The sequence below is a fragment of the Ambystoma mexicanum genome, chromosome 8 (genome assembly GCF_040938575.1).
Source record: "Ambystoma mexicanum isolate Mex_15411 chromosome 8, UKY_AmexF1_1, whole genome shotgun sequence".
Lineage (NCBI taxonomy): Eukaryota > Metazoa > Chordata > Amphibia > Caudata > Ambystomatidae > Ambystoma > Ambystoma mexicanum.
Window position 1 is genome coordinate 1,262,496,003 of NC_090929.1, and position 26,517 is coordinate 1,262,522,519.

Genomic DNA, 26,517 nt, shown 5'->3' on the forward strand with positions numbered 1-26,517 from the left:
CCTTGAGGGACGGAAGGAAAGACCTGGAGATGTCTGGTGTGTGCCACCCCCCCCCAATCCCTCTAGGGAGGCATCAGTCAGTTTCCTGGTGTTGGGGTCTGGAAGTCCATGCCCACTGTGAGATGCGCGTGGGTGCCCCACCACTGGATCGCCTGACAGTCTCGTTGAGGGAGATCTTACCTTCAAAGCTCTGCCACTTGCATCAGCACATTTCGGACTTTGCCAGGGTTTCTGGGTAATAAATTCTGGGCCGATTTGCGCAAATCATACCTCTGCGGATTCCCACAGGTGTCCTCTTTTCGTAAATGCATGGGGTTCCCCGTTTTTCCTTGGTGGCTCGGACACCTGAGGCCCATATCTGTATGTTGTGCTTGTCTGCAGAAAGTGTCAAATTCAGGCGTCGAAACAGACCTGGGGTTACCTGTGTTTTAGGCTTTCCCCTTGGCGCCCAGGTAGGTGCACCCACACCTGTGAGGCACCTTTTTCATCAGGACACCTGTGGGAACGCAGGAATGTATAACATTTGTTGTTTGTGTGGTTTTCATAACGTTTTGACCCATTTGCCGGTGCCCTTTGTCACACAACCCTTTCACTTCCCAAATGTGACCTACATTTAGTCACTGCTTTAGGCACCACACACTTGTAACCTGCACAAGTCCGCCTGTGCTCCTTCAAAAAAAATTGATGCTTGCCGTTCCTCACCACATTGGTTTTCCCGATTTACACATGCTAAGTGAGTGTGTTCAGGCCGTGAGCATAAAACTCCTGTGTATCATGTCTCAGTATTTGGCTTGTGGTATTGCTTGTTTTGTAAAACACTACAAAAAATGTGTGCTTTCATAACTGCAAGAGTCGGGGGGAAATGTAGCGGAGGGTTGCTTTTCTCAAAATTCATAGAAGCCATTGCTGTACCAAGCCAACCATGTCCAACATTTTTTTCCGTCATTTTCCCGCTTTCCCCCCAATCTATGGCATTTTCCCCTACCTAGTTGTTGCCTGACCTACGCAAATCACCCCTTCCTAAACTTGGAATTTTGTCTACTTTTCAGAAATATATGCCCTTCTATCCTCCAATTCGGCTTTCCTACCCTTTTCTTCCATTCCGCCCATGCAGGTCCAATTGGCAAAAATGGCCAAAATCGCCTCACAAAACAGTTGATAACCACATCAAAATAATTTATTTTCGTTTCCACTCAACCTGTTCCTGAAAGCCAGGAAATTGGGGAACTCAGCACAGCAAACCATTTGTTCCTAGCTCTTACAAGGAAAACCACAGGCTTCTTAGTACATCATTTTATTCACATTTTTTGAAAAAAACCCAACATTTTCGCCCTTTTTGCTCATTTTCTCACCCCCCCTACAGCAACCTAGGATTCCTGGGTGGCGTTATGACTGCCTACATGTGGGGAAAAAAAAAAAAATAAAGCGTCAAATTTGGCCGATATATCTCATGTAACAAAAATGTTACAAGGCATTGAATGGCCACATACCGAAATCACCAAAAAAGGCCCTGGCACTGGGGGGAATACACATGACACTTAAAGGGTTAAAGCAAGTTAAATCAGTCGAGAAAAGTGTACACAACTCCCTAGTTAAATTGTAGACAAGTTTGAGCAAGAGTGAAAATTGAGCAAAACGGCACAGTGAAAACCAAGCATAAATAGCACTAACAATTTCTCACAAGGGAGAAAAAGAACAAGTTATTCAAGAACATACTCTTATTCACCCTAGTAACACTTCCCCATAAGATTGAAAACTGAGCTAAATGGCACTTCACAAGTTTTGAAAGTGGGAAGGAAAAGGTGGTTGTGAGAGTTCGGTGCATCACCACATTTCTAGGTGAGCAGCAATCCAGAGAAGGCAGTTGTAACAGATTTAGCCAGAGTCAGTGGTACAGGGCAAAAGTGCCCAGGAGCAAAATGGGCGGCCAACCCAACAGGTAGGTAAAGTATTTAAAACACCTTTAGCGCTACCAAATGAAAAGCGAGGCCTGGCGGGAACAAAGTACCGTAAAATGAAGATGCTCCTGCGGTGGCGGTTGTTCCTGGTAGTTCCTGCAGTTCGGGAGATCTAGCAGAGGAAGAGAGGCTCTCGTTGTGAAGGAAGGTTCGAGTTACTGCACTACCCAGGTTTGAAAACAGCTCCGGTGCTGCCAAACGAAATAAAAGTTATGCTCATTTAAATCGTGGTCCGGGTGGATGGGTGCCTGGCTATCCGGTCTCCGAGTGCAGGGCACTGGCGATTCGACCAAGGCAGGTCCGGGAAGGCGATTGGCAAACTGGTTGGCCCCACCAGCTCAAAGGAAGAAGGCTCTTGCAGATGAAGATCTGTTGTGTGGAGAGAAGTGTTGAGATGCTGCAGCAGGGCTTCACCGGTGGTTCAGTTGATGCAGAGGTCTTTGGCTTCTCTCCTCTTCGGCTTCTTAGCTCCAGGGGAGACGTCTTGCTCTTCCAGTCCTCAGGACCCTGCTTTTATGCAAAATGATCCCCATTCATACAGCCTAGCTGTCACACAGTGGAGTGGTCATCCTGGCGGGAGACCCCTCTAGCCTATCAGGGCAGAGTGCGAAATGGGTTGCTGAGGCAACCCTGTCCAGGGGTCCTACTCCCTCCCACACAATGGGTCCGCACCAGACTCAGTGGCGCCGAAAGGAGGCCTTCTTGGCAGAAGCCCGCCAAAAGGACGAACAAAGGATCCCCGACCTGGGTTAGGATTTTAGAGAAAGACTTTATATAAAGTTCTGGTTAAGAAAACCTACTGAGTAAAGTGAATATAAAAATAAACCAGCGTTATGTTAGAGGCTGTCAGTAAATGTGGTAGCCTCGAACAATGGGAAAATCCCATAGGAAATTGGATGCATAGAGGAACAGGCCGTACCAGGGGAAGGAGAATGCATCCCCATGCTCCCCGGCAGGGGAAACCTGCTCGCGAACCTCTGGCACTTAATGTTCTTCGCCATCGCAAACAGATGGTCAGAAGATCCACTTGGTCCTGCCTAAGCTCCCACTTGTGGCATGAGCGCAGTTCCCTGCTGAGATAGTCGACCACTGTGCTCTTCACTCCTGCCAGATGAATTGAGACGAGGAACATGGGCGACGACCCATTGCCATAGGTCCTGCGACTCTTCGGAGAGCACCGGGTGCCCCTCTGCTTCCGGATGTAAAATATTGGTGTCTGAAGAACCAGACCACCTTGAGGGACGGAAGGAAAGACTTGAGGGCCCAAAACATGGCACGTAGCTCCAGAACATTGATGTGCAACAACTTCTCTGGTAGCCACAGGCCTCTTGTGTGAAGATGAACGGTGTGCGCACCCCATCCCCCCAGGGATGCGTCCGTCAGGACTGTCTCTTGAGGACGGGGGTGGAGGTCTGGAAATCCACGCCTGCCAAAAGATGTGGACACCACACCAAGGAAGATCGCTCGACGCAAACAAGGGACATCTATGTCCTTGAAGCTTCCTGATACCTGGATCCAACAGGCATTGAGGAACTCCTGCAGCAGTCGCATACGCAGCCTGCGCACGCAGGAAATGCACGACAACATGCCGAGGGGGGACTTGATGGACCTCACCCTTGTGATCTTCATGGTAAACAGCCATTGTACCTTGCCCAGGATGGACGCCAGGCAACACCATGTTGTGCCGGGACCCCAGCAACAGCGCATCCTGTGATGGCACCAAGCAGGACTTTGCAAAGTTTATCGAGAACCCCAGTTCTGTGAGTAGCCGGGCAGTCCCTGGCGTGTGCTCGATGGCGGTCTCCCTCAACTTCACTCAGATGAGCCAATCGCCCAGCTAGGGGTAGAAGTGAATCCCCTGCAGGCGCAACCGCGCCGCCAGAAACTTGGTGAAACCCCTTGGTGCCGACTTCAATCCCAAGGGAAGGACCTTGAATTGTTAATGCTGTCCTTGGGCCACCAAGTCCAGAAACTTGGTGTCCCTTGTGAATGGGGATGTGGAAATAGGCGCCCTCCAGGTCCAGCGACGATAGGAAGTCTAGTTGTCCCAGCAAGTGCTGATGGGACCCGATGTACTGGATGGTGGAGGTCTAGTATGAGTCCCCAACCGCCAGTCTTCTTTCGGACGAGGAAGTACACGCCAGAGCCCTTTTGGGACGAGTTCAATTGCACCCTTCAGCATGGCCCGTACCTCCAGTCGAAGTTGAGGGACGTGGATTTCCTTCCTGGCCACTGGTGGAATGCGCATGCACTCCTGTTGAAATTCCAGGGTGTGGCCGTGGGCCAGGGCATCCAGCACCCAATGGTCGGTGGAGATGGACTGCCACACGTTGGCCTCCCACCGGGGAGCGCGGGTGGGGGCACAACGTAGCAGCCAGTTCAATCCTGTCCATGGGGCGCCACCTTGGGGATCTTTGCAACGACTGCAACCTCCTCCAGACTAGCTGCAGCCCCTGAAGGCTTCTTGAGCTGAAGAGCGGCACGGTTGACGATAGGATGATGAGCAACCACCAAAACTTGGAGTATCCCTGGGGCTTTCCTCCGGAGATCCGAAAGGACGGCAGTCACTGCTGAGCATGCCCAACACCCGGGCCCTCTCGGTATCTGCCTTGATGGCCTAAAGAGACTTGTCCACCGGATTGCCGAATAAGTTGTCCCTGTCGAATGGCATGTCCAACACCCTCGGCTGTACATCCTAGCGGAAGCTAGTGGCCCTCAACCAATCCCACCGAAGGAAAATGCTGTTGCCCATCTGACGGAATCCCAGGTCGGCAATTTCAGTGGCCACCATGATGGCATGGTCCGATGCCAGCTCACCTTCTTGCAGGATCTCCGGAGCTTCTGCTCTCTTGTAGTCCGAAAGTCCAGGAGGGGAGCGATTTTGAACCACATCTCCCTGTCATAACGGGCTAGGAAGGCCACCTTGATCGTCGCAGTCAATGAGATGACCAGTTGCCCCATGGCGCCCAGCTTCTTTCCCTCGCTGTCTGGGGCACGGGGGGTTGGGGTAAGAGGACGAAGATCCGGAGGACGACTTCACTGCTGCCGAGGCCACCCAGTCCGGGGACAGTTGGGATCTGAGACACTTGGGTGCAGAGTCCGGCACTCTGTACTTCTCATACCAGTCCCGCTTTGCCCAGGCCGAGGACAGGTTCTTCATGAGGGACAGCCCTTCATCCCAAATGTCCTCCACTAGACGGATAGAAAGCACGGTCTTCCTCTTGACCTCTCGGCTCTGGTACAGGAAACCTTCCTTCTCGTTGAGGGCTAGATGAAGCCTCTGAGGCCCTAGCGCTCATCGCTAGGGACACAACCACTCCAAGGAAAACTGCCTGTGAACCTGGGCCTTCACGACCTTGGGCGCGCTGCAGGTCATCGTGTTTTGTCAGCGCCCCGCTCCCCCTTGGCTTTCGAGTTTACCCGGATGGTCAGACTTTCTCTTCGCCGACGGAGCATTGGCTCGTGGTCGAGGGTGCTGGAGATGCTGTGGCCGCCGAGGAGCCTGTCCCAACGGTGCTTTGCCTTATGTCAGGCACCTGTCGCCAGAACCACCTCAAAAGGTCTTAGAAGACAGCTCAGATTTCCTATTGCTGGGTGAGGCTGCTGCCCGGGGGGGGGGGGGGGGGGGGGGGGGAGGGGGAATCTTCATCTGGAGCCACTTGGAGAGCTGCTTGCAATGGTCCTTCATGGTGCGGGGCACCATATCCTTACAGAACGCACAGGTCTCCTCCACGTATGTTTGGTCGGAACGTAGGCAGTAAAAGCAAAGGGAGTGCCCATCGTCTAGGAAAAGGTTCCGTAGTCGACATCCAGGGCAGATCCTGAACAGAGGCATCTAGTCTCCTTTATCTTCAGCCATGTCCACGCGGAGTAGGCCTCAAAGAAGCTTCCGGAATCCTCCAAGAAGGGAGCTAGACGATTCATCGCCCTTGCGGGGAGTAGAAAGTTCAGAAAAACGGGTCCCTGTTCGTCAGATGATCGATGGAGCTTGAGGCTCGCTTGACCGAAATAGAGTAAAGAAAAAGCACAAAACGCTTTAAAAAAGCCAGAGCTAATCACAAGGACTCCCACCACTTGAATGTGCGGTAAAAATCTGAAGATGGCAGCCAGATGAGGGGCTTAGGTAGAGGGCAGTCATTGGCTGGGGCAGTATGACCCCAGAGACCAGTATTTGGTTGTTAGGAGAAAGTTCAGAAACAAAACTTTTCTTTACTGAGGATTCTTAGCCCGACGGGGAATATTCATGAGCATGTGAATCCATGCCAGACCCCATGCTGGAGAAGGACACCCTCTTCACCTCTGGGACGAGCTGGACAGCTCAAGGGCCATGGAGATCATGGTGTGGAACGAGCCAATCTCGTCAGGTGGTGAAGATCTGGCCGGCGGAGACAGGAGATTCCCCAAGGCCGCCGTCATCCATGCCAGTTAGGCAGAGTTTGCATGCAGTACCCTTTGGGACCAATGCACACAACTAGGACTACAGGTGTAAGAAAACCAACCTTTGGTATTAGTCTGTACTACCGTTTTGGTTGCTGAGCAGCCAGGCATCTCAAAAGGAGAATGTGAGCTGTGATGAGGTCTGCAATCACAAATATTCAAATAAACTTACACTCAAGGTTTCTTGGTAAAACATTTCACTCAGTTATAAAATATTCACTATAGAAGGAGGCAATCTATATTACACAAATATAGATTCAATATATTACACCGTATGTTTGCGGCATTTAAAGTACTTTGCAATGTCTAAGAGTAACTCCTCTTTTAACAACCTATGCCATTTTGCTCCTCCTTCAAATACGAGTTCACCAGAGGAGTTAATTCCATGCAATAGGTCAGTCCAAAGTCAATGGGCTAAAGTCCTGTATAGGATAAATCAGTTCTGGTAGTTGAACGGAAAAGTCTTTGCCAAAGTTCTCAGAAGTAGTTCGTAAAAAAAAAAGTGAATCATGTTGGGTCACAAGCTGATTAGGCCTACAAGTAGGGAAAGTTTCAAGCACTTTCACCGCGAGAGGTAAGTACTCTGTCTCATTACACAGGACCTTACAAATGAAGAACAAAGTGCAGCTGAAGAGTTGTTCCTGCAGATCTCACTGTTCCTGAGCCTCAGTCGTGGGGACAAGAGGGAGGACATCGGGAACTCCTGCACTGGGACTGGCTGCAAAGCTGGCAACTCTTGATTCCAGTATCTGTAGTATAGCACACAAAATGGTGTCCCTTCCTGGTAATGCGGTTTCCTGCAGCACTCTGAGGAAAATACAACCAGCTCTGAGAATGGTATCCAGGTGGCTTAGTGTCGAGTTGATTGGTCCCACCAACTCATGGGAGAAGTCGTCCTTGCAGGGCTTCTCTGTTGAGGTGAACTTAGCAATATGGACCGGCAGCAGGGCTTCACCGGGCAAACCAATGGTCCAGGAGCTGCAGCAGTCGTCCTCTTCAAGCTAGTCTTTGGTTCTAGTGGTCGACTGCTTGCATTTATTTCTCTCCCATTCATTCCAGCCTAGCTGCCACTCACCCAGCAGTGTGGCTGTCCTTGCCGGACAGTCAGCCAATCACGCCAGAGTGCATGTGGGTCTCCCGAGGAGACCAAGCAGAGAGTTTCGGGCATCTCCCTCACTTCCTGCCCACCCCTGACACTCTGGCGCCAGAGGCGGTCTTCAGTCCTGAAGCCAGCCAAAGGAACCAAGCCGGGTTTGGCGCGCAGAGACTCTAAGGACCTTTCCAAAAAGAAATGGCAAAAAAAGATCGGGACCAGTTTAAACAAAGGGGGGGGGGGGCTCAGACACCATCTTGAAAACAATGGCTCCTGCGATTTAAACGCTACCAGTGTTCAGTCGGGAAAAATCATGGTAGTTTGTTGTAAAACCACTGCCACCAGCCATTGAGAAGAAAGGGTAGCATTTGACTGCTACACAAGTTTCTAGACACAGGGGATACTAGGTAACCCCCCCTCCAGCATTCTATAGTAAGATAGGGTGTGCTGAGTCTAGGAATTGGAAAAGACTATTAGTCAATTTCAGTTTACTTACGCGGGGAAACAGTTTATCCCAGAGAAGGGATATAAACCTTGGGAAAGCCTGAAAAGGTTTCCCTGTGCCACCGCACTGAGGGTGCTATGTGACATGAAGACGATACCTATGGAGTTGTCAAACTCCATAACCAAAGATAACAAAAGTAGAACACATTCAAAATACGAAAAAAGTGTCACTCCAGGTAAGAAATCAATTCCTCAAAAATCACTGCTGTGTCCGGTTCTGTGTCATCCCACGGTGGGGAGAGGGAGGCAAGGGGTGAACCGACAGAGGTGGGTGGATGGGCGGGGGGAGTGTGTGAACACTCCTCTTGGGTGGTGTTCCTACGAGGCCTCGTAGCCACGGGCACAAGAGGCATCCTTGTTTGGATTTCTGAGCAGAGGGTATGCAGAGCCTTAATGTCTAATGAGATCTCCAGGTGGTTTCTGAGGTGAAGGGGACTGGGGCATTTGTGGCTTATGCTGCACAGTTCCGTTGTCACCGCCCTGTTGCTCCTAGTTGGTGGCCTCGTCGTCGCCCCCCCCCCCCCCGGTAGGGCCTGATCTTGACGCATCTCTGGACCGGGAGGCTGGTGAGTGCTTCCCGAGGAAATGTGCCCTGGAGGACTACTTTGCCTCCCCCTCTGACCAGGGGAGACTGGTTCGTGAGAAATGGGCACCTTCTCCGGAGTCTTTTCGATGGGCTGGAATGGGGACTCCCTCCTGGCAGGCAAGGTTACCCATGCTTTCGCGAGGAACACCGCTACTACTTCGATGGAAGTGTGGATCTTCGCCTGATGCACCTGGGCCTTCGTGGTCTTGACCGCGTCCGCTGCCTTCACCTTATGGGGAGGGTCATGAACCCCCCCCCCCCCCCTTCCCCCTTGGCCTTCTGCATCGGTCCGGCTTGGGTCTTCTCCAAAAGTCTGGATGGTCCAACTTCCTCTTCGACGAACATGAGCGTTGGCTCCTGGTCAAAGGTGCTGGAGATGCTGAAATCGCCTTGGCCGCTGAGGAGCCCACCGCAACAGCGTTTCCGGAGGCAGTGGACTTGCAACGCTCAGCCTTATGTTGGGCCCCTGCGCCCCCCGCAGAAGGGGCGCACTTAAGTCTTGGAAGACCGCTCAGCTTTCTTCTGGGCAGGGGAGGCATGATGCCGGGACTCACAGAGCTGGGGGTCTTGACCTGCAGCCACTCGCTGAGCCGCTTGCGGTCAAAAGTGTGTGCGGCACTATCTCCCGACATGCCTTGCAGTCCTCCACACGAGTCTGGTCCGAATGCAGGCAGTGGAGGCACACCGAATGTACATCGTTCAAAAAGACATTCTGTAGGTTGCAGCCGGGGCACACCGAAGAGGCGCGCCAAGTCCTTTGCCATATCCACACGGTGTAGGCAGAAAACATGACGAAAATCGGCCTTTGAGGGGCGCTAAAGAAACCAAGAACGGGTGCCAGTTAATCGGAAAGCTAATGGTGGAGCTTGAGGCTCGAATGACCGAAAGAGCAAAACTTAGAATTAAAAAAATTGCAAAACACAGTAAAAGCTCAAGCGCTATAGCACAAGGACTCCCAACACTTGAACGTGCGATAAAAATGTGAATATGGCTGCCAGAGGGGATTCGGTAGATGGCAGTCATTGGCTGGGGGCAGTATGACCCAGAGACCAGTGATTGGTTAGGAGAAAGTTCAAAAGTGAAACTCAATTTTTTTACTTTACTGATGATTCCCAGCCTGACAGGGAATATTCATGAGCATGTGAATCCATACCAGATCCCATGCTGGAGAATGTTCCAAGTTCAACACAGAACCCAATTCCTCCGCTCCACACTAAAGCTGCTATAAAGTGCACGCAGCATTTCAGCAGCGATTACAGATTTAGATTTGTTTTCGAAACTCGAAAAGGGATGGAACAAGTTACTTACCTGTAACTGTTCTCCAGCATGGGTCCGGCATGGATTCACATGCTCATGAATATTCCCCGTCAGATCAGGAATCCTCTGTATAGAAAAAAAAAAATCAGTATCAGTTTCGTTTCTGATCGGTCTTTCTCAGTAGTAACCAATCACTGGTCTCAGGTCATACTGCCCCCAGCCAATGACTGCCATCTCCCTAAGCCCCGCCTCTGGCAACCATCTTCAGATTTGGTAGCACGTGAAGTGGCAGTATGACCAAGTGAAGAGCCGCAGAGGGGTAGGCGGGAGGGTTCGCATGTGAATCCATGCCAGACCCATGCTGGAGAACAGTTACAGGTAAGTAACTTGTTCCTTCTCCAGCATGGGGTCTGGCATGGATTCACATGCTCATGAATGACAATGCATTACTTACCGTAAAAGCATTTCTGATGGTTGTATCTGCTTAGATTCACATGCTGTGCATAGGTCCGACATCCAGTGGTCACTGCGGAGTATTGCATTTTGTTTTTCGTAGTCGAAAAGGGGGACGTCGACAAGGCGTGTCTGTAACACTATCCCTACCGTGTGTAGTACCCACAATCCCTCACGCGTCGAGGTCCCTCGGTTTGTATTTTTCTGCCCTGAGGGAGCCTTCTACACGTGAGTGAGTACAGAAAAGAGAGAATTATAGAAAGATGTCTATGTTCCTTCCATCCAAGCGGGGAGGAAGGGTGGGCGCATGTGAATCTAAGCAGATACAACCATCAGAAATGCTTTTACGTAAGTAATGCATGGTCTTCTGATGTGTGTTAATCTGCTTAGAATCACATGCTGTGCATAGACTAGCGAGCAGTACCCGGAGTTGGCGGTGGGTTATGAGGAGGAACAGTAGAGAAAAGATGTCTTAATACTGCGGGTTACTGCCATACATTTAATCCTTATATGCTATGAGTGTTTGTGATATATATCTTGATCTACAATGAGTCATTTACAAAATGGAGTTGATTTAATGTTGTTGGTGTAAGTATATTTCTAATGTACATTTTGTATATATTTTCTTCTAGAATAAACTTTTGTTATTGCCCCTGATGAAGAGTGTTGTAGCACTCGAAACGCGTTGGGCCCTCCATATCTTCAACATCAAGAATAAACAATGAAGAATTGTTCTTGTAACCTTACCTGAGTTAATGTTATTTTTTCGCACAAATTACCTTTTCCTATATATTACAAATCACAGATTCTCTTGAATTTATTATGAAATATTTCTTGTAAGTGAAATCTAACTGTTGGTCTGGTATTCCAGACACTAGATAGTGTGCAGGGGACGTAAGTTCCCTACTTGGGAACTTTTATTTTTTGCATTTAATACTGCCGGTCCCACCTGGGAGTCAGATCTAGAGTGTGCATCTAGACAGTAGTGTTTTGTAAAGGTGTGCACAGAACTCCAGGTAGCCGCTTTGCAGATGGACTCAAGGGGAACATTTGCAATGAATGCTATGGACGCCCCCGTGCCTCGAGTAGAATGTGCTCTTGGCCTAAAGGGAAGTTCTCTCTTAGCAAGAGTATAGCAGAGTGATGCATTGAACAATCCATCTAGAAATAGTGGACTTAGAAACTGCATCCCCTTCTCTTCCTGCTGCCACCGAGACGAAGAACTGATTAGTCTTCCTCAGTGGTCTGGTTCTTTCCATGTAGAACATGACCGCTCTGCGGACATCTAGTGTGTGCAGAGTCCTCTCTCCCAAATTGGAAGGATTTTGAAAGAACGCTGGTAGTTCTATAGACTGGTTTACGTGGAATTTAGAGATGAATTTTGGAGCAAACCTTGGGTGAGTGCGTAGAACCACTTTATCTTTGTGAACTGTAACAAAGGGGTCTGGACAGAAAGAGCCTGTAGTTCACTAACTCTCCTGATGGACGTGATAGCTATTAGAAAAGCAGTCTTCAGAGTGACTTTAAGCGATGCTTTGTGCATGGGTTCAAATGGTGAGCCCATGAGTTTGGTAAGTACCACGTTAAGGTCCCATCCGGGAGCTGGGTCAGCTAGCGGGGGGTGTATTCTCTTTACTCCCTCCACGAAGGCCTTTATAACAGGGATCTTCCACCACGACACTGAGTTGGGAAGTGGTGTATGCAGAAAGTGCCGCTAGGTGGACTTTAATGGAATTGAACACTAGCCCTGAATCCAATAATGGGTCAGGTATAGAATAATGTGTGGAGAGCAGTCAATTGGGTTGATGCCCTTTCCTCTGCACCAAATGACAAATCTCTTCCATTTGCTAGAATAGCAGTGGCGAGTGTTAGGTTTTCTGGCTTCCCTGAGAATGTCCATGCATCTTTGCGGGAGCTGTAGATGTCCAAATTCTATGATCTCAGGAGCCAGGCTGCTAAGTTCATGTTCTGGGGGCATGGATGCAGAGTCCTGCCCCTGTCTTGTGACAGCATGTTGTACGGGCAGGGGAGTTTCACTGTGGGAGATAGAGACATCTCCATCAAGTGAGCGAACCATGGCTGTCGGGCCCACATTGGGGCCACCAGTATCATGGTTACTTGTTCCTGGTGCATCTTGTGCACTACCCCGTTGAGAAGGGGAGTCGGGGGAAAAGCGTAAACAAATTTCCCTGACCATTGAATCGACAGACCGTTCCCCTTGGATTGGTTCTGGGGGTACCTGGAGGCGTAACTTTGGCATTGTGCGTTCTCCAGGGTTGCGAACAGGTCTATTTCTGGGAACCCCCATTGTGTGAAGACGTCGAAGACTATGTCTTCGTGCAGTCGCCATTCGTATTCTTCGGGCAGGGGGAAATCTCTGCTGAGTTTGTCTGCCAGCAGATTGAGTTCCCCTGGTACATGTTGTGACAGAAGGAACATATTCTGTTTTGAGAGCCCACTTCCATATGTTTTGGGCCAGTTTGGACAGTCCTGGAGAGTGGGTACCCCCCTGTTTGTTGATGTAATACATGGCTGTGGTGCTGTCTGTAAGGACCATCACTGTCCTGCCTTGTAGGTGTTCCTTGAAGGCTTTTAGCGCCTTGAACACCGCTAGTAGCTCCAGAAGATTGATGTGTTTGGATGCTACGTTCGGAGTCCACTCGCCGTGAGCAGTTTGATGGGATAGGTGAGCCCCCCATCCTGTGAGGGATGCGTCTCTGGTTAGAGTGGCTTCCGCCGCGGGTGTGGCAAAGGGTTTCCCTTTTTCCAGGTTTTCCTTTGTCCACCACCGTAGCGAGAGAACTAAGGCCTGCGAGACCACCACTAGGTCGTCCCATAGTCCGCTGGCCTGACACCACTGGCTGTTGAGCCACTCTTGCATTGGGCGCAGGCGCGCGTGAGGTACCAAATAAATACACGACACCATCATGCCTAGCAAGCGCATTGCTTTGCGTACCGTCACCTCTCGACCGGATACATAGTGAGGGATCTGAAACATGTTTTGGACCCTCTCTTTGGAGGGGAAGACGAGGCCGTCCTTTGTTTGAATTAGAGCCCCTAGGAATTGTTTGATTTGGCTGGGGTCTAGGCTGGACTTCATTTCGTTGATGGAGAATCCCAACTGGAACAAAAGGTCTACCGTCTTTTGGGTATTGGAGAAGCATGTTTCGTAAGAATCCCCTGTTATGAGCCAGTCGAGGTAAGGGTAAACTGGGATGGACAACCTGCGCAGGTGGGCCGCTGCCACTGCCAGTACCTTCGTGAATACCCTCGGTGCTGATGCTATGCCGAAGGGTAGCACTCTGAACTGGTAGTGTTTGCCCTCTATCATGAACCGGAGGTATTTTCTGTGCGCTGGCAACATTAAAATATGAAAGTATGCATCTTTCATGTCCAATGTTGTCATGTAATCTCCCTGTGAAAGCAGTGGGATCACTTCCTGTAAGGTCACCATACGAAACTTTTGGGGTTTGATAAACTTGTTCGCTGGGCGCAGATCTAATACAGGGCGCATGGTTAGATCCTTTTTGGGTACAAGGAAGTACACTGAATAAATACCTTCCGTTACCTGAGCTAGCGGCACGACCTCTATGGCTCCTTTTTCCAGCAGTTGTTGTACTTCTTGTAGAAGGATGGCAAGGTGTTCCGGTGACATGCGTCGTCCCCTCGGGGGTTTGTATGTTGGGGAACTGTTGAATTCGATGCAGTAACCGTGGGCTACGGTGGAAAGTACCCAGCGGTCTGACGTTATACCCTCCCATGCTGGAAGAAAGGATGTTATCCGGCCCCCGACCGGTGTTGCATGGGAGGGGACGCGAATCTTCGCGTCACTTGGTGTTAGGGGCTTGGGAACCTCTGGGGTGGACCCTCGCCCTCTTCCTTTGCCCCGGCGCTGTCCTCTTTGGCTGTACCGGCCACTATTGGTCTGGAAATTGGTGGCAGGGTACTGTTGCTGCTGGTTTTGTTGTTGGCGTTGGCCACGAAAAAAGCGTTTGTTGCCATAGCCGCGCCTTGTAGAGGGCTTAGAGATTTGGTCTAGAGTTTTGATAGTATCAAACTCTTTTTTAGCCATCTCCAAAGCCTCATCCACCGCTTTCCCGAAGAGGTTAGAGTCTTCAACAGGTTTATTAAAGATGCCTGTGTCTCCGGTTTGAACCCCGAGTTGCGCAGCCATACGTGTCGCTTTAGGACTATTCCCTGAACTAGGGAACGTCCCGCAGTTTCTGCCGCATCCAGAGAGCTCTTTACAATACTCTGGTTGACCTGGGTTCCTTCGGCAATAGTTGCAAGCAGGCGTGTACGTAAGGGTTCCGGCGCTTCTTCGGCGTCTTTGCGCAGTTTGGCCCACTGCGCGTCCGCATAGCTAGCAAAGAATTGTTGTTGGCAATTCTTGCCGAAAAGGCGGCCGAGGATGTAACTCTTTTTGCAAGGGCATATAACCGTTTGCCCTCCTTGTCAGGTGGTGCCTCACTGGTGGAAAGTGGTACCCCTGCCCTCTTTCTTGTGTTGGTTACTACCAGGGAATCCGGAATGGAATGTCCCCTGATGTACAGCGGGTCTGAGGGTGAAGGAGTGAAAAGTTTTTCAATTCTAGGATTGATCCCTCTGATTAGTGCGGGTGTGGACAGCGAAGGGATGATTCTTCTCCTCACAGAAGCAAGGAGGGGAATTGTCTGACTAACTGGGGGTTTCTCCTTAATTACCCTTTCTACAAAGTCTAATTCAGGGGAGAGCTCCCCAGTGTCCAGTTTGAAGTGTGCTGCTGCTTTACGCAACAGGGCATTAAATGTGGGTTGATCGTCAATGGGAGACGTGTTTCTACCAGGTGAGATGTCAGGAGGATTTAGGTTCAGGCCATCAGTATCAGAATATATAGAAGGTGATTGCCAGGGGTGAGAAGGTCCTTCTTCTGGGTCTTCTCCGAAGCCTTCCCCTACCAAGTCTGGGCTGCCTTCCAGACCTTCCTCCTGATCCTCGTCTATAAACTCATCCTTTACCTCTTCCTCAAAATAATGTTCTTCCCCAGTGAGGTCATACACACTGTGGAAGTCTGAGGCTGTGTCCTGGAGGGGATTGCCTAATCTTGGAATTTTGGCCCTGGGGTCCTCCTGAGGCCCTTCTCTTATTCTCTTTGGAGTGGGAGGGTTTTGGGCATTCATAAACCTCTCCATTCTTTCCATGCATAGATGGAGCCTCTCCATGGTTTCATGGGGTACCCCTGAGCAGTCTAGCGGGGGAAAATTGGTGTCTTGTAGCTGAAAACGGCTCGACCTCTCCCATAACGTCGAGGATAGTGTCCCGTCGCCCTCCGAAAAGCCTGCAGGTGTGCTGGAAATCCCTTCGACTGAAGGAGATTGTCCCTGTGTTCTCGGCGTGTCTTTCGACCTTTGCGTAACGCTCGACGTGTCTTTCGGCGTACGCTTGTGGGCGTCGGCTACCACGATCCTCGCCAAGCTCTCAGCGACTCGTTTGTCAGCGGAGAGCTGTGGTTTCGACATTATGGGTGTCGAACGCTCTACGGCGGAATGCGCTTTCTGCTGATGCGCTCCGGCCGATGATTTGGGGGCGGCGCCCTTATTTGCCGAAAGCCCAGTCGCTGGTCGCAGCTGCGGTTGCGAGAGGGGCTTCGAACCCGAACGGTCCGAGGAGGCCGCCGGTGAAACCTGCGTCTCCTTGGGCACTGATGCTCTTTGCCCTTGGCAAAGAAGAGCCATGGGTTGTGTGCTTATGTGTGGTCTTGTGTGCGTCAGTGTCGCCGGGGTGTTCATCCCCATAAGCAGGGCGTGAGCCGAGCCCGTCGGGGCCGGGGACAGACGCCGAAGCGCGTGCGCGCTCCCTGGAGGGGTTTACGACTTCCATAGAGGAGGTCGTGGTATCACGTTCCTCGTCACTGTCGGAGGTAGCGACGGTGGGTGGGGCGTCGGCCTTCGACATAGCGTAGGCCGCCCACCTTTTGACCCTACGGTCTTTTAGAGTCTTAGGCTTAAGAAGCCGACAAGCCGTGCAACCTTCCTCCTTGTGATCGAGTGGCAAGCAGCGGTTACACCGTGAATGCTTTTCCTTCCAAGTAAACTTGCCCTTGCAAAGCGGGCAAAACCTAAAGGGTGTCCTCTCCATAGCCGAGGCAATAAAACGTGATAACCACCCCAAGGGAAAGGAAGGGGAAAAGGAAAGGCATTCTCAGAAAAGAATTAGAGATGTCCCACGACCCCCACACTCCCTACTGTGTTTGGCCCGCGAGGCCAGGCCACGTGTTCGGCAACGCCGAAGGATCTCCTCCGCTCGTCCCCTCCGTCGAAGATCTTGCTCGGCGGAGACAGCTTCACAACAGCGTCGAGGGGGGATCGATATGTTCTATATTAATATAGGAAAACGACCAAAGGTCGAGGAGATGAAATCTGCAATGTCTCTCGAGGAGCTCAGCGTAAAGGCCACCATTAGCTGGGCGGAAAAAAACAATCTGAGGGACCTCGACGCGTGAGGGATTGTGGGTACTACACACGTCACTATAGGGATAGTGTTACAGACACGCCTTGTCGACTACGAAAAACAAAATGCAATACTCCGCAGTGACCACTGGATGTCGGACCTATGCACAGCATGTGATTCTAAGCAGATTAACAAACATCAGAAATAAGAATACATAGCAGTATACACATGCACAACCACGGGAGGTGGCAAAAGGCTCAATATCAAGCAATACAACAACATTAAGCAACTCTTACCTCCTCACCAGGATCACCTTAGGCGAACAGGTTGCGCAGCACTGCCTGGCCAACTCTGGACTCCTCCCGGGAATCCCAGTCGACGCAGTAGAATCTCGTGAAGGTGTGCGTCGACGTCCACGTAGCAGCCCTGCAGATGTCAAGCAGGGGCACACCAGACAGGAACGCCGTAGTAGCAGCGATCGCTCTGGTCGAATGGGCCCTCAGACAGCCTGGCAATGGTCGGTTTGCCAACCGGTGACAGTGCATGATGCAGCCGGAGAGCCATCTGGAAATGGAAGTCAGAGCCTTCCCTTGATTCACAGACCCAAAGTTCACAAACAGCTGTGATGTCTTCCGAAAACACTGCGGTCCATGTAGAACTTCCGCGCTCTAGCTACATCCAGCGAGTGCAGAGTCCTCTAAGCCAGCGACAGGAGGCAAACTGGCAACACCAAGGGCTCATTGAGGTGGAAATCGGACAGCATCTTGGCATGAATGGGTGCGTCCTCAGCACCACCCTCGTGTCGTGAAAAGTCAAGTATGGAGGCTTGCAAGACAGGGCCTGGATCTCTCCCACTCGTCGTGCAGAGGTGATGGCCACGAGGAATGCCGTTTTCCACGACAGAAACTTCAACAGCACTGAATGCATAGGCTCGAATGGGGCCACCATGAGCCTAGTTAGCACCACGTTGAGCTCCCACGCCGGGGCAGGGGCCTTCACCGGCGGGAGTGATCAGTCCTTTCATAAATTCCTTCACCAGTCGATGAGACCACAAGGACGCCCGTAATGTAGTTCTGGTATAACGTGAGACGGCAGCCAGATGTACCTTGATGGAAGCGTGAGATAGGCCAGCCTTGGCCAAAGACAGTAGGTACGACAGCACTTGAGGGGCTGTAATCCGCAGAGGGTCAATCTTCTGTGCACGGCACCAGACAGAGAACCTCTTCAATTTGTGTGTAGCACGAGAGTTGAGGATGCCCTGGCCTTTGCAAGAACCTCTGCAGTCGGCCGGGATGTCGTATCCTCCAAACTCTAGTGCTGCAGGAGCCAGGCCTGCAAGTTCAGTGACTCTGGTTCGTGATGAAGAATGGCGCCTCCTTCCCTGGAGAGATGTGTTCCGGTGACATGCGTCGTCCCCTCGGGAGAGAAGATCCGCGTCCGTCGGCAGCTTGACTGGCGTGGACGCTGACAAGTCCAGAAGGTCCGGGAACCAGATCTGCCTCGGACACGCCGGTGCGACGAGGATCATCCTGCACCGGGACCTCTTGAGCTGGTTGACGAGCCGGAGTAGCGACAACAACGGCGGGAATGCATAAAGGAACAGGCCGTCCGAGGGGAACGAGAAAGCATCGCCCATACACACCTCAGAAGCTGAGAGCCTATTGCTAGATACAGATCAAGCTCTACTCCACACCACCACCATAGAGGGCACAACCACAACAAGTTTTCTAAGCAACATTTATCCACTGCAAAAGGCAGTGCGATCAGTCATACATTTCAAAGAATTAAACAGTTGGCTAGTTAGACTTCAAAAAGGAAGTAATCCATCTTTTGTGAGATCTACTCAGGAAGTACGATTGGCTAGCGCACCTAGATTTGAAAGATGCCACCAGTATCAGATACGCAGCAGAGTACATTCCCTTAGAGATTCCTTTGGAGGACAGTGATATGGTAGTTCCTTTCGGCCTGGCCTCAGCACTGTGTGCCATCACCAAACTCATGAGGCCCCTAGCAGCCACCCTTCAAGATCAGGGAATTCGGATGATCTACTTGGGCAACATCCTGTTCAAGGTAGGGGACAAAGAAATGTTAGAGAAACAAGTACATTGGGCAATATCCATAACAGGACTGGGTTTCTTGGTCAACAAGGAAAAATCTGCCCTGAGCAACAGAACTGAATCTCTAGGTTTCACGATAGATACAAGATCCATAAAGAAAGATCGGAGAGCAGCTCTCAAGAATCTGGTTATATCACTTAGGAATCTAGCCAGGATAGTGGGGCACCTAGCAGCTTCTATCCAAGCAATATTCCCCTCCATCGGCTCAAGATCAAATACCTCCAGAAAGGTTAGAGATCTCATCTAGTGCCATTAGGCAAGGACAGCAAGACAAAACTTCTCTGGTGGCTCCACAATATGGAGGCACGGAACAGCAGAGACATCTTCAGAGACGTTTCCAGAACATCATAGAATCAGACGCCAGCAGATCATGCTGGGGAGCCAGATGCGGTCACAAAGGAGGAAAGTGGTCCCTAGAGGAACTAGCACTACATGCCTGGAGCTCTTAGCGGGTCCTTTGTGGTGAAAGTTTGCCAAAGACAAGGCGCAATGCTGTATTCTACTGTGGATGGACAACATCTCGGCTGTAATAAACAAGCTAGGAGGCACGAAATCCAACATGTTAGAGCTAGAAAAGGACTTCTTACATTACTGCCTAGAGAAAAATATCAGTCACAGCAGAATATCTCCGAGAGCTCTGAATACAGTAGCAGACAGGAACTCCTGATATTTGCTAGACTCGAGCGACTGGAAACTACACAAGTCAGTCTTCGAGATGTTAGAACACAGCTGGGGATCCTTTCCATACAGACTAGTTTGCCTTGAGGCTGAATGCCCAGCTGACCAAGTACTTCAGTTGGAGACTAGACCCAGAGGCTCTAGGAACAAATGCTTTCCTCAGCAACCAGATACATTATCCCCTCTTTGTGATGCTGGCAAGGGCACTAGCAAAGGTACGCGGAGACTAGGGAGTGTTAGTGATAGTGACACCAGAATGGAAATAGCAAGCTTGGTTTCCAGTTCTGATGGAACTTTCCTCAGATTTCCCCCTCAGGATTTCACAGCGCAGAACTATTGACATACCAGATACTAACACTACTAGCTTGCAGAGTTTCAGGCACAGATGGTGTCTGCCTGGACCATCAGAAGAAGCTACAGAAATTAATGCATCATGGGCCCCCTCCACAATTCAGAGCTATAATTCCACTTGGCAAGTCTGGGAACTAGGTTTCAGGGGTATTCCTCCCGTTTAAGCCCCTATAGTGCAAGTGATACATTTCCTAGCGAGCCTACCTACTCAAGGCAGAGCCTTCAGGACAGTTGCAGTGTAGAGCTCAGCTATCTCAGCCCGCCATGATCTTGTAGATGGAGTTCCAGTTGGAGAACATCCGGCAGTAGCAAGGCTGATCAAGGGAGTAAAGGTAAACAAACCTGCAAGCAAAATATTCCTCACTATGAGATGTTAATAGAATCGTAAATCTATTCGCACAATGGCCAATTAACAAGCTCCTGTTGAGAAGAAAGTTGTCAGGAAAAGTAGCCATGCTACTTTGTCTGGTATCCTGTAGAAGAGTTTGACGTTAAGGCTTTAGAGATTGACAGGAAGTGTTCTACTCAGAGGGCATAGCGTTTACCATTGCAGAGCGAACCAAGACTAACTCCAAGGTGATCTTGTAGCCGCATTTCCTGAATAGAAAACTACGCGTAGCACTGTGCATAAAGTGTTATGAAACACGATAGCATTAAGGCCACAGGTCAAGCAACTATTGAAAGCACGCAGGAAATATAAAGTGGTTGCGCCAGCCACCATAGCTAGATAGGTAAAGGAAATAATGGATGTAGCAGAAATAGACATTCCCGTTTTTTGGAGCTCACTCGACCAGAGGAGCTATGGCTTCCAGAGCTTTTGGAGCACGAGTTCTGCTGCAGGAGATAATGAAGGCAGCCGACTTGTCAAGTGAATCAGTTTTCAGAACCTTTTATTTCAGACCAGTTTCTAATATTGCCACAGCAGTTGTAGAGAGCTTTGAACAAGCATAATGCTTGCCTCCAGTCTTGACATAGAATGAAGACTTCCCAAGCGCTTAGCGCAGGTAGTCTTGATTCCATTAAAGACCGAAGCGAGCATCATCCCTCCCAGTTGTAATACACTAAAATGATTAAATAGTATGTTGTGTCCATTCTCTTTTCGCTTGTAGAGTATCAGACCACCACTTGAGATAGGTCGCCCACAGAAAAGACAGGGAGAATATTGAGAGGAAAGCATCTAAAGTTGGGACAGCTCGAGGCAGAGAAATGCAGAACAAGTTACCCAAAACTTTAGACTGTTGCAGAGTGTTACAGCAGCACCAACAAGAAGATAAAGGGACCTAGACCAGCAGGGATTTGTACCCGAGGGAAAGGCTTGGACAGGACAGAGGCTCATGACTACTATGCTGCAAGGACTCCAGGGGATTGTAGTTTTGACTATCCTTTCCATTTATGGTTCACACCGCATGTTTGTAGTTCTCAAACTGAAAGTTGACGATTTTAAAAGCTGTTGGAAGCAGTAATGAAGTAAACAATGCTTGCCTCTCTTTAATTTAATAGAATCAAGACTACCTGCGCCAAGTGCTTGGGCAATCTTCATTGTAAGCTGATAGCCAGCAACTACGTCACTCATCACCTCAAATCTGCACAGGACACCATTTGTTTGCCAAGAGCCAATTAGCACTAGCCAGTCGCTAGGGGAGAAATCTGGACCACAGTATCATTGCCAGAAAGGGACTAGTGATGTTGCTTTTCAACAGTGCTACATATTAAAATTAAGTGACAACCTGGTTAAAGGTAGATCCGTAAAAAATGGCTGAGCATTCCCAAAATTACATCTAGGTTTTGGGATACAGGGCCACCTCCATCCCATGTAAGCGATATGAGACAACGTTCAAGGGTAATCATGAATACGTTGGGTAAAATTAATGTTAAGGCACATGCAAGGAAACTCCAAAAAGCTCAATTACAAGATGCAATTTGATTCTGGGTCAAAGTTAATTTATACATAATACTTTACCTTTCTGAAAGCGGTTCAGGTGGAAAATTGCTTTTTGTCTGGCCTTCAAACGGTCTTGGCCCTGGTCGGATATACCCCCGATCCCTCATTTCCATTTGTTGGTCGAGATAAGCCCTTGGTCTCTGCCCAGGTCCACCACCAGAAAAACCACCATCTTCCATATTCCTTTCTGGTTGTAGATCATGCGCTGCAAAGTCACGATAAGGAACTCCTCGTCTTGAAGGTCCATTGTTATAATCTAAATCTTCCATTCCAGGAGCCATTTTAGAAAGTGGTGAACGACTAACAGGAGGAAGACGCATTCGTTGGTTTTCACTATAAGAAATCTCATGCTTTCCCAGGTTTAATTCGATTTCTGAATCCCGTGACTGAGGGCCATAGAGAGGTCTTTGACCAAAGTCACGTTCTGGGTAAGGGCGATCCTCCACTGGCCCATCATTCTGCATACCAAGGGATGATGGATGGCCATAAGGTTGTGGCCTCTGCTGGTATCCTCTTTTCGGAAAATCATCTTCAATCTGCGCTGCTGTATCAAAAGCATGACTTTGGGACCCCATTAAACGTCTAGGTCCTTGAGTAGGGCCTACATTTGGAAAATCACCTTCAAGAGAATCACGACCATGAAGAGCCCTTCCTCTATTTCCATATCCATCTTCAGTCTGCCTTTCAGTTTTAAACTCATGCATATAAGATGGTCTTTGCCCTGTTGTACTGTCAAAACTTTCATGGGCTCGTTCTGAAGGAAATGCACGAGAGGGGGCTGTAAATTCATCCTGGGCAGCATAGCCAAGATGCGATCTGGGTCTTTGCCCCGATGGCATATCGTACAAATCCTGGCTGCCACCATCGCGAAATTCCCTCGATTCACCAGGAAAAGATCTCATCCTCTGTTCAGACCAACTGCTATGTAAAGGTTTCTCCAAGAGGGGGGTTTGGCCCTTTAGATCACCATATGACATGCCATCATGAGGTAGCCTTTGACCGTGCAGGCCACTATACAGGTCACGACTTCTTCCACTTTCAAAATCATATTGGTCACCAGGAAAAGGTTCAGATCTCTGCGCAGGCCTTTGAAACTCTTCACCATAATGCTTGGATTCTTGGATGTCCTCATCGGGCAAGCGACCATAAGTAGACCTTAGTCTATGCTCAGGCCTATGAAGTACGCCGTAACCGTCATCGGGAAAAGGGGTTATTCTTTCTCCATTACCGCGGCTCATAAACGTTGCATCTTCCACATTTCGCTGTTCGAGGTTATCCCAAGTTTGTGCACCATGAGAAGGCCATTGAGTCCTAAGAACACAACATGTATGAATTAAAACAAACACATTATATGCAATACAGGCAAAGCATGTCACGCAACACAATACCTAATCAACTGAATGGCTCTACAATATCCAACCAATGGACTTTCAGCTTCTGCATATATAAACCCCAATATCCAACCAACTTTGAAGCAATTGTATTAGTGAAGCATTAAAACTCATTGAACGCAGACAATCAAATTTGAGATTGGAGGACAATCTGTAATAAAAGGGGACAAGATTTTACCGGTAACAGGTTTTACAGCTGGACGTTGGTTAGAGTGGCATATTTTGCATCATCTAGCGCAGGTGTCTGCAAACTTGTAATGTCCGGCGGTTTGACTAACTCAGCCCTACCAGCATACTAAATGGCCAGGTATCATGGTTGTCAATACAAAATAATTGGATCCACATATTGCAGCTCCCTAATCTAGCAGTTAGCATTAAGTAAAACAATTACAAAATCCCAAAATAATGAACAGTACTAATTGCAAGGGTTTGAAGACATCTGTAGTTTATTTACCAGGTCATTGGGGCGCAGTTCACCCACATGCTCATGAATATCCCGCCAGGCTGGGAATCCTCGGTAAAGAATTTTTTTTTTTTTTTTTTTAAAAAAGTTGTTTCGGGCCTGTCTTTCTCCTAACAACCAATCACTAGTCTCTGGGTCATACTGCCCCCAGCCAATGACTACCCTCTACCTAAGCCCCTCTGGCAGCCATCTTCAGATTTGGTAGCATGTAAAGTGGCAGTAGGACCAAGAGAAGATCCGCAGAGGGGTCGGCGGGAGGGTTTGCATGTGAATCCATGCCAGACCCCATGCTGGAGAACAACTGCTACATGCAAGTAAGTTGTTCCTTCTCCAGCATGAGGTCTGGCATGGATTCACATTAATACATAGCAGTACACATGCAAAACCACGGGAGGTGGCAAGGCTGAACATTAAGCATTTCAGCATCTCCTACCACCTCACCAGGCTCACCTTCAAGCGAACAGGCTGCGCAGCACTGCTTGGCCGACTGACTCCTCCCTGGAAACTCGGTCGACCTCCACGTAGCAGCCCAGCAGATGTCCAGCAGGGGCACACCAGACAGGAACGCCGTAGTTGCACAATCGCTCTGGTTGAATGGGCTCCCGGACGGCCCAGCAACAGTGGGTTTGCCGACAATGGGCGATTCAGCCAGAGAGCCACCTGGAAATGGAAGCCTTGGAGAGGTACTTCCCTTGGTTCACAGCTGTGATGTCGTCCGAAAACACTTTGTGCGGTCCATGTAGAACTTCAGCGCTCTAGCCACATCCAGTAAGTGCAAAGTCCTCTCGGGAAGAAAACAGGTAACAGCAAGGGCACCTTGGGCATGAAGGAAGGGTGCGTCTGCAGCACCACCCTCGTCTCTTGGAATGTCAAGTAAGGTGGTTTACAAGAGAGGGCCTGAATCTCTCCCACTCGTCGTGCGAAGGTGATGGCCATAAGAAACTGTCTTCCACGATACAAACTTAATCGGTCCCGAAGGCATAGACTCGAACGAGGGGACCCATGAGCCTAGTCAGCACCACATTGAGCTCCCACGCCAGGGCCGGAGCCTTCACCAGCAAGAACGAACGGAAAAGTCCTTTAATGAATTCCTTAACCAGGCGGTCTGACCACAATGACTGTTCGAGTTCTGGTGTAGTGGAAATGGCCGCCAGATGAACCTTGATGGAAGCATGGGTCAACCCTGCCTCGGCCAGCGCCAGCAAGTACAGCAACACCTGGGGGGTCTTAATCCGTAGAAGGTCGAGCTCCTGTGCACGGCACCAGACAGCGAACCTCTTCCACTTATGGCCGTAGCATTTCAGTGTCGATGAAGCCCTGGCCTTCGCAAGCACCTCCTTGCAGTCCGCCGGGAGATAGTATCCACCAAAGCCAGGCCTGCAAGTTCAGCGACCCTGGGTCGTGGTGCAGAATCGCGCCTCCTATCCTGTTGAGAAGATCTGCGTCCACAGAAAGCTTGACTGGAGGGACGCTGACATGTCCAGAAGGCCCGGGTACCATATCTGCCTCGGCCACACCGGTGCAACGAGGATCATTTTACACCGGGACCATCTGAATTGACGGAGGAGTCGCAGAGGCAACAGGGGAAACGCACAGAGGAACAGGCTGTCCCAGGGGAAGGCTAATGCACCCCCCAATGCTAACCCAGCTGGGGGAACCTGCTGGCAGACCACCGGCACTTTGTGTTCATCGCCGTTGCAAACAGATCGATCTGGGGATTGCCCCATCGTTGAAACAGTAGGTCCACCTGATCCTGCCGAAGCTCCCACTTGTGGCAAGAGCGCAGCTCCCTGCTGAGTGAGATGGCGACAGTCTACAATCCTGCCAGATGAAAGGCTACCAGGAACATCCTCTGGGCGACGTCCCAGCACCATAGACCCTGTGCTTCCTTGGAGCGGCGGGGATCTGGTGCCCCCTGCTTCTGAAATGTAGATCATGGTGGTGTTGTCGGTGAACACCTGCACCACCTTGCCCTTGAGGGACAGAAGGAATGATTTGAGGGCCCAAAACACGGCCCGGAGCTCCAGGACGTTGATGTCAACAACTTCTCTGCTGGTAGCCAAATGCCTCTTGCGTGAAAATTTCCAGTGTGTGCGCCCCATCCCTCCAGGGAGTCGTCTTGTCACCGTCTGATGTGCTGGGGTCTGGAAGTCTGTGCCCGCCGCTAGAGGCGGATGCCCCACCACTGAATCCCTGGACAGAAGGTCTCATTGAGGGTGATATTGTCCTCGAAGTTTCCAGACACTTGGATCCAACGGGCGTCAAGGAACTCTTGCAGTGGCCACAGCCGGCACAGCCGAACAAGCTAGCTGCATGCCGATATACCGGGCAGGGACTGGACCATGGAAGTTGCCAGGGTGAGGTCCATCAACAGCTGCTGTACTTTGCCCAGGATGGCTTATAGCCTGTCCTCCGACGGCGAAGCCAAGCGCGACACTCAAGCCTGAACCCCAGAAACAGAGCGTCCTGCGATGGCACCAAGCAGGACTTTGCATAGTTTATCAGGAACCCCAGTTCCATGATCAGGCGGACAGTCATCGCTGTATGCTCGACGGCAAGTTCCCTTGACTTTGCTCGGATGAGCCAATCGTCCAGGTAGGGGTAGACGTGGATCCCCTGCAGGCGCAGCCGCACCGCCACTGGCGCCAGGTACTCGAAGGCCCTTTGCGCCGACTTCAAACCGAAGGGAAGGGCCTCGAATTGATAGTGCTGCCCCTGGACCACGAAGCATAGAAACTGTTGATGCCCTTGTGGATGGGAGTGTGAAAATAAGCATCCTCCAGGACCAGCGACAACAGAATTCCCCTTCCTCCAGTTGTCCCAGCTCAAGGTGGACCATCCGAAACTTCTGTGACTGC

The 26,517-nt window shown here is 50.2% G+C and overlaps 1 protein-coding gene across 2 annotated transcripts in view; it reads right to left on the reverse strand.

The window, feature by feature from the left end:
- LOC138472955 (uncharacterized) overlaps positions 1-26,517 on the reverse strand; it is a 202,651-nt gene that overhangs the window by 19,208 nt on the left and 156,926 nt on the right. For both annotated transcript variants that reach the window (XM_069611380.1, XM_069611381.1), the window contains one exon: positions 21,824-23,116. In XM_069611380.1, coding sequence (XP_069467481.1) covers positions 21,824-23,116 — 1,293 coding nt within the window. The remainder of the gene's footprint in view (positions 1-21,823; positions 23,117-26,517) is intronic.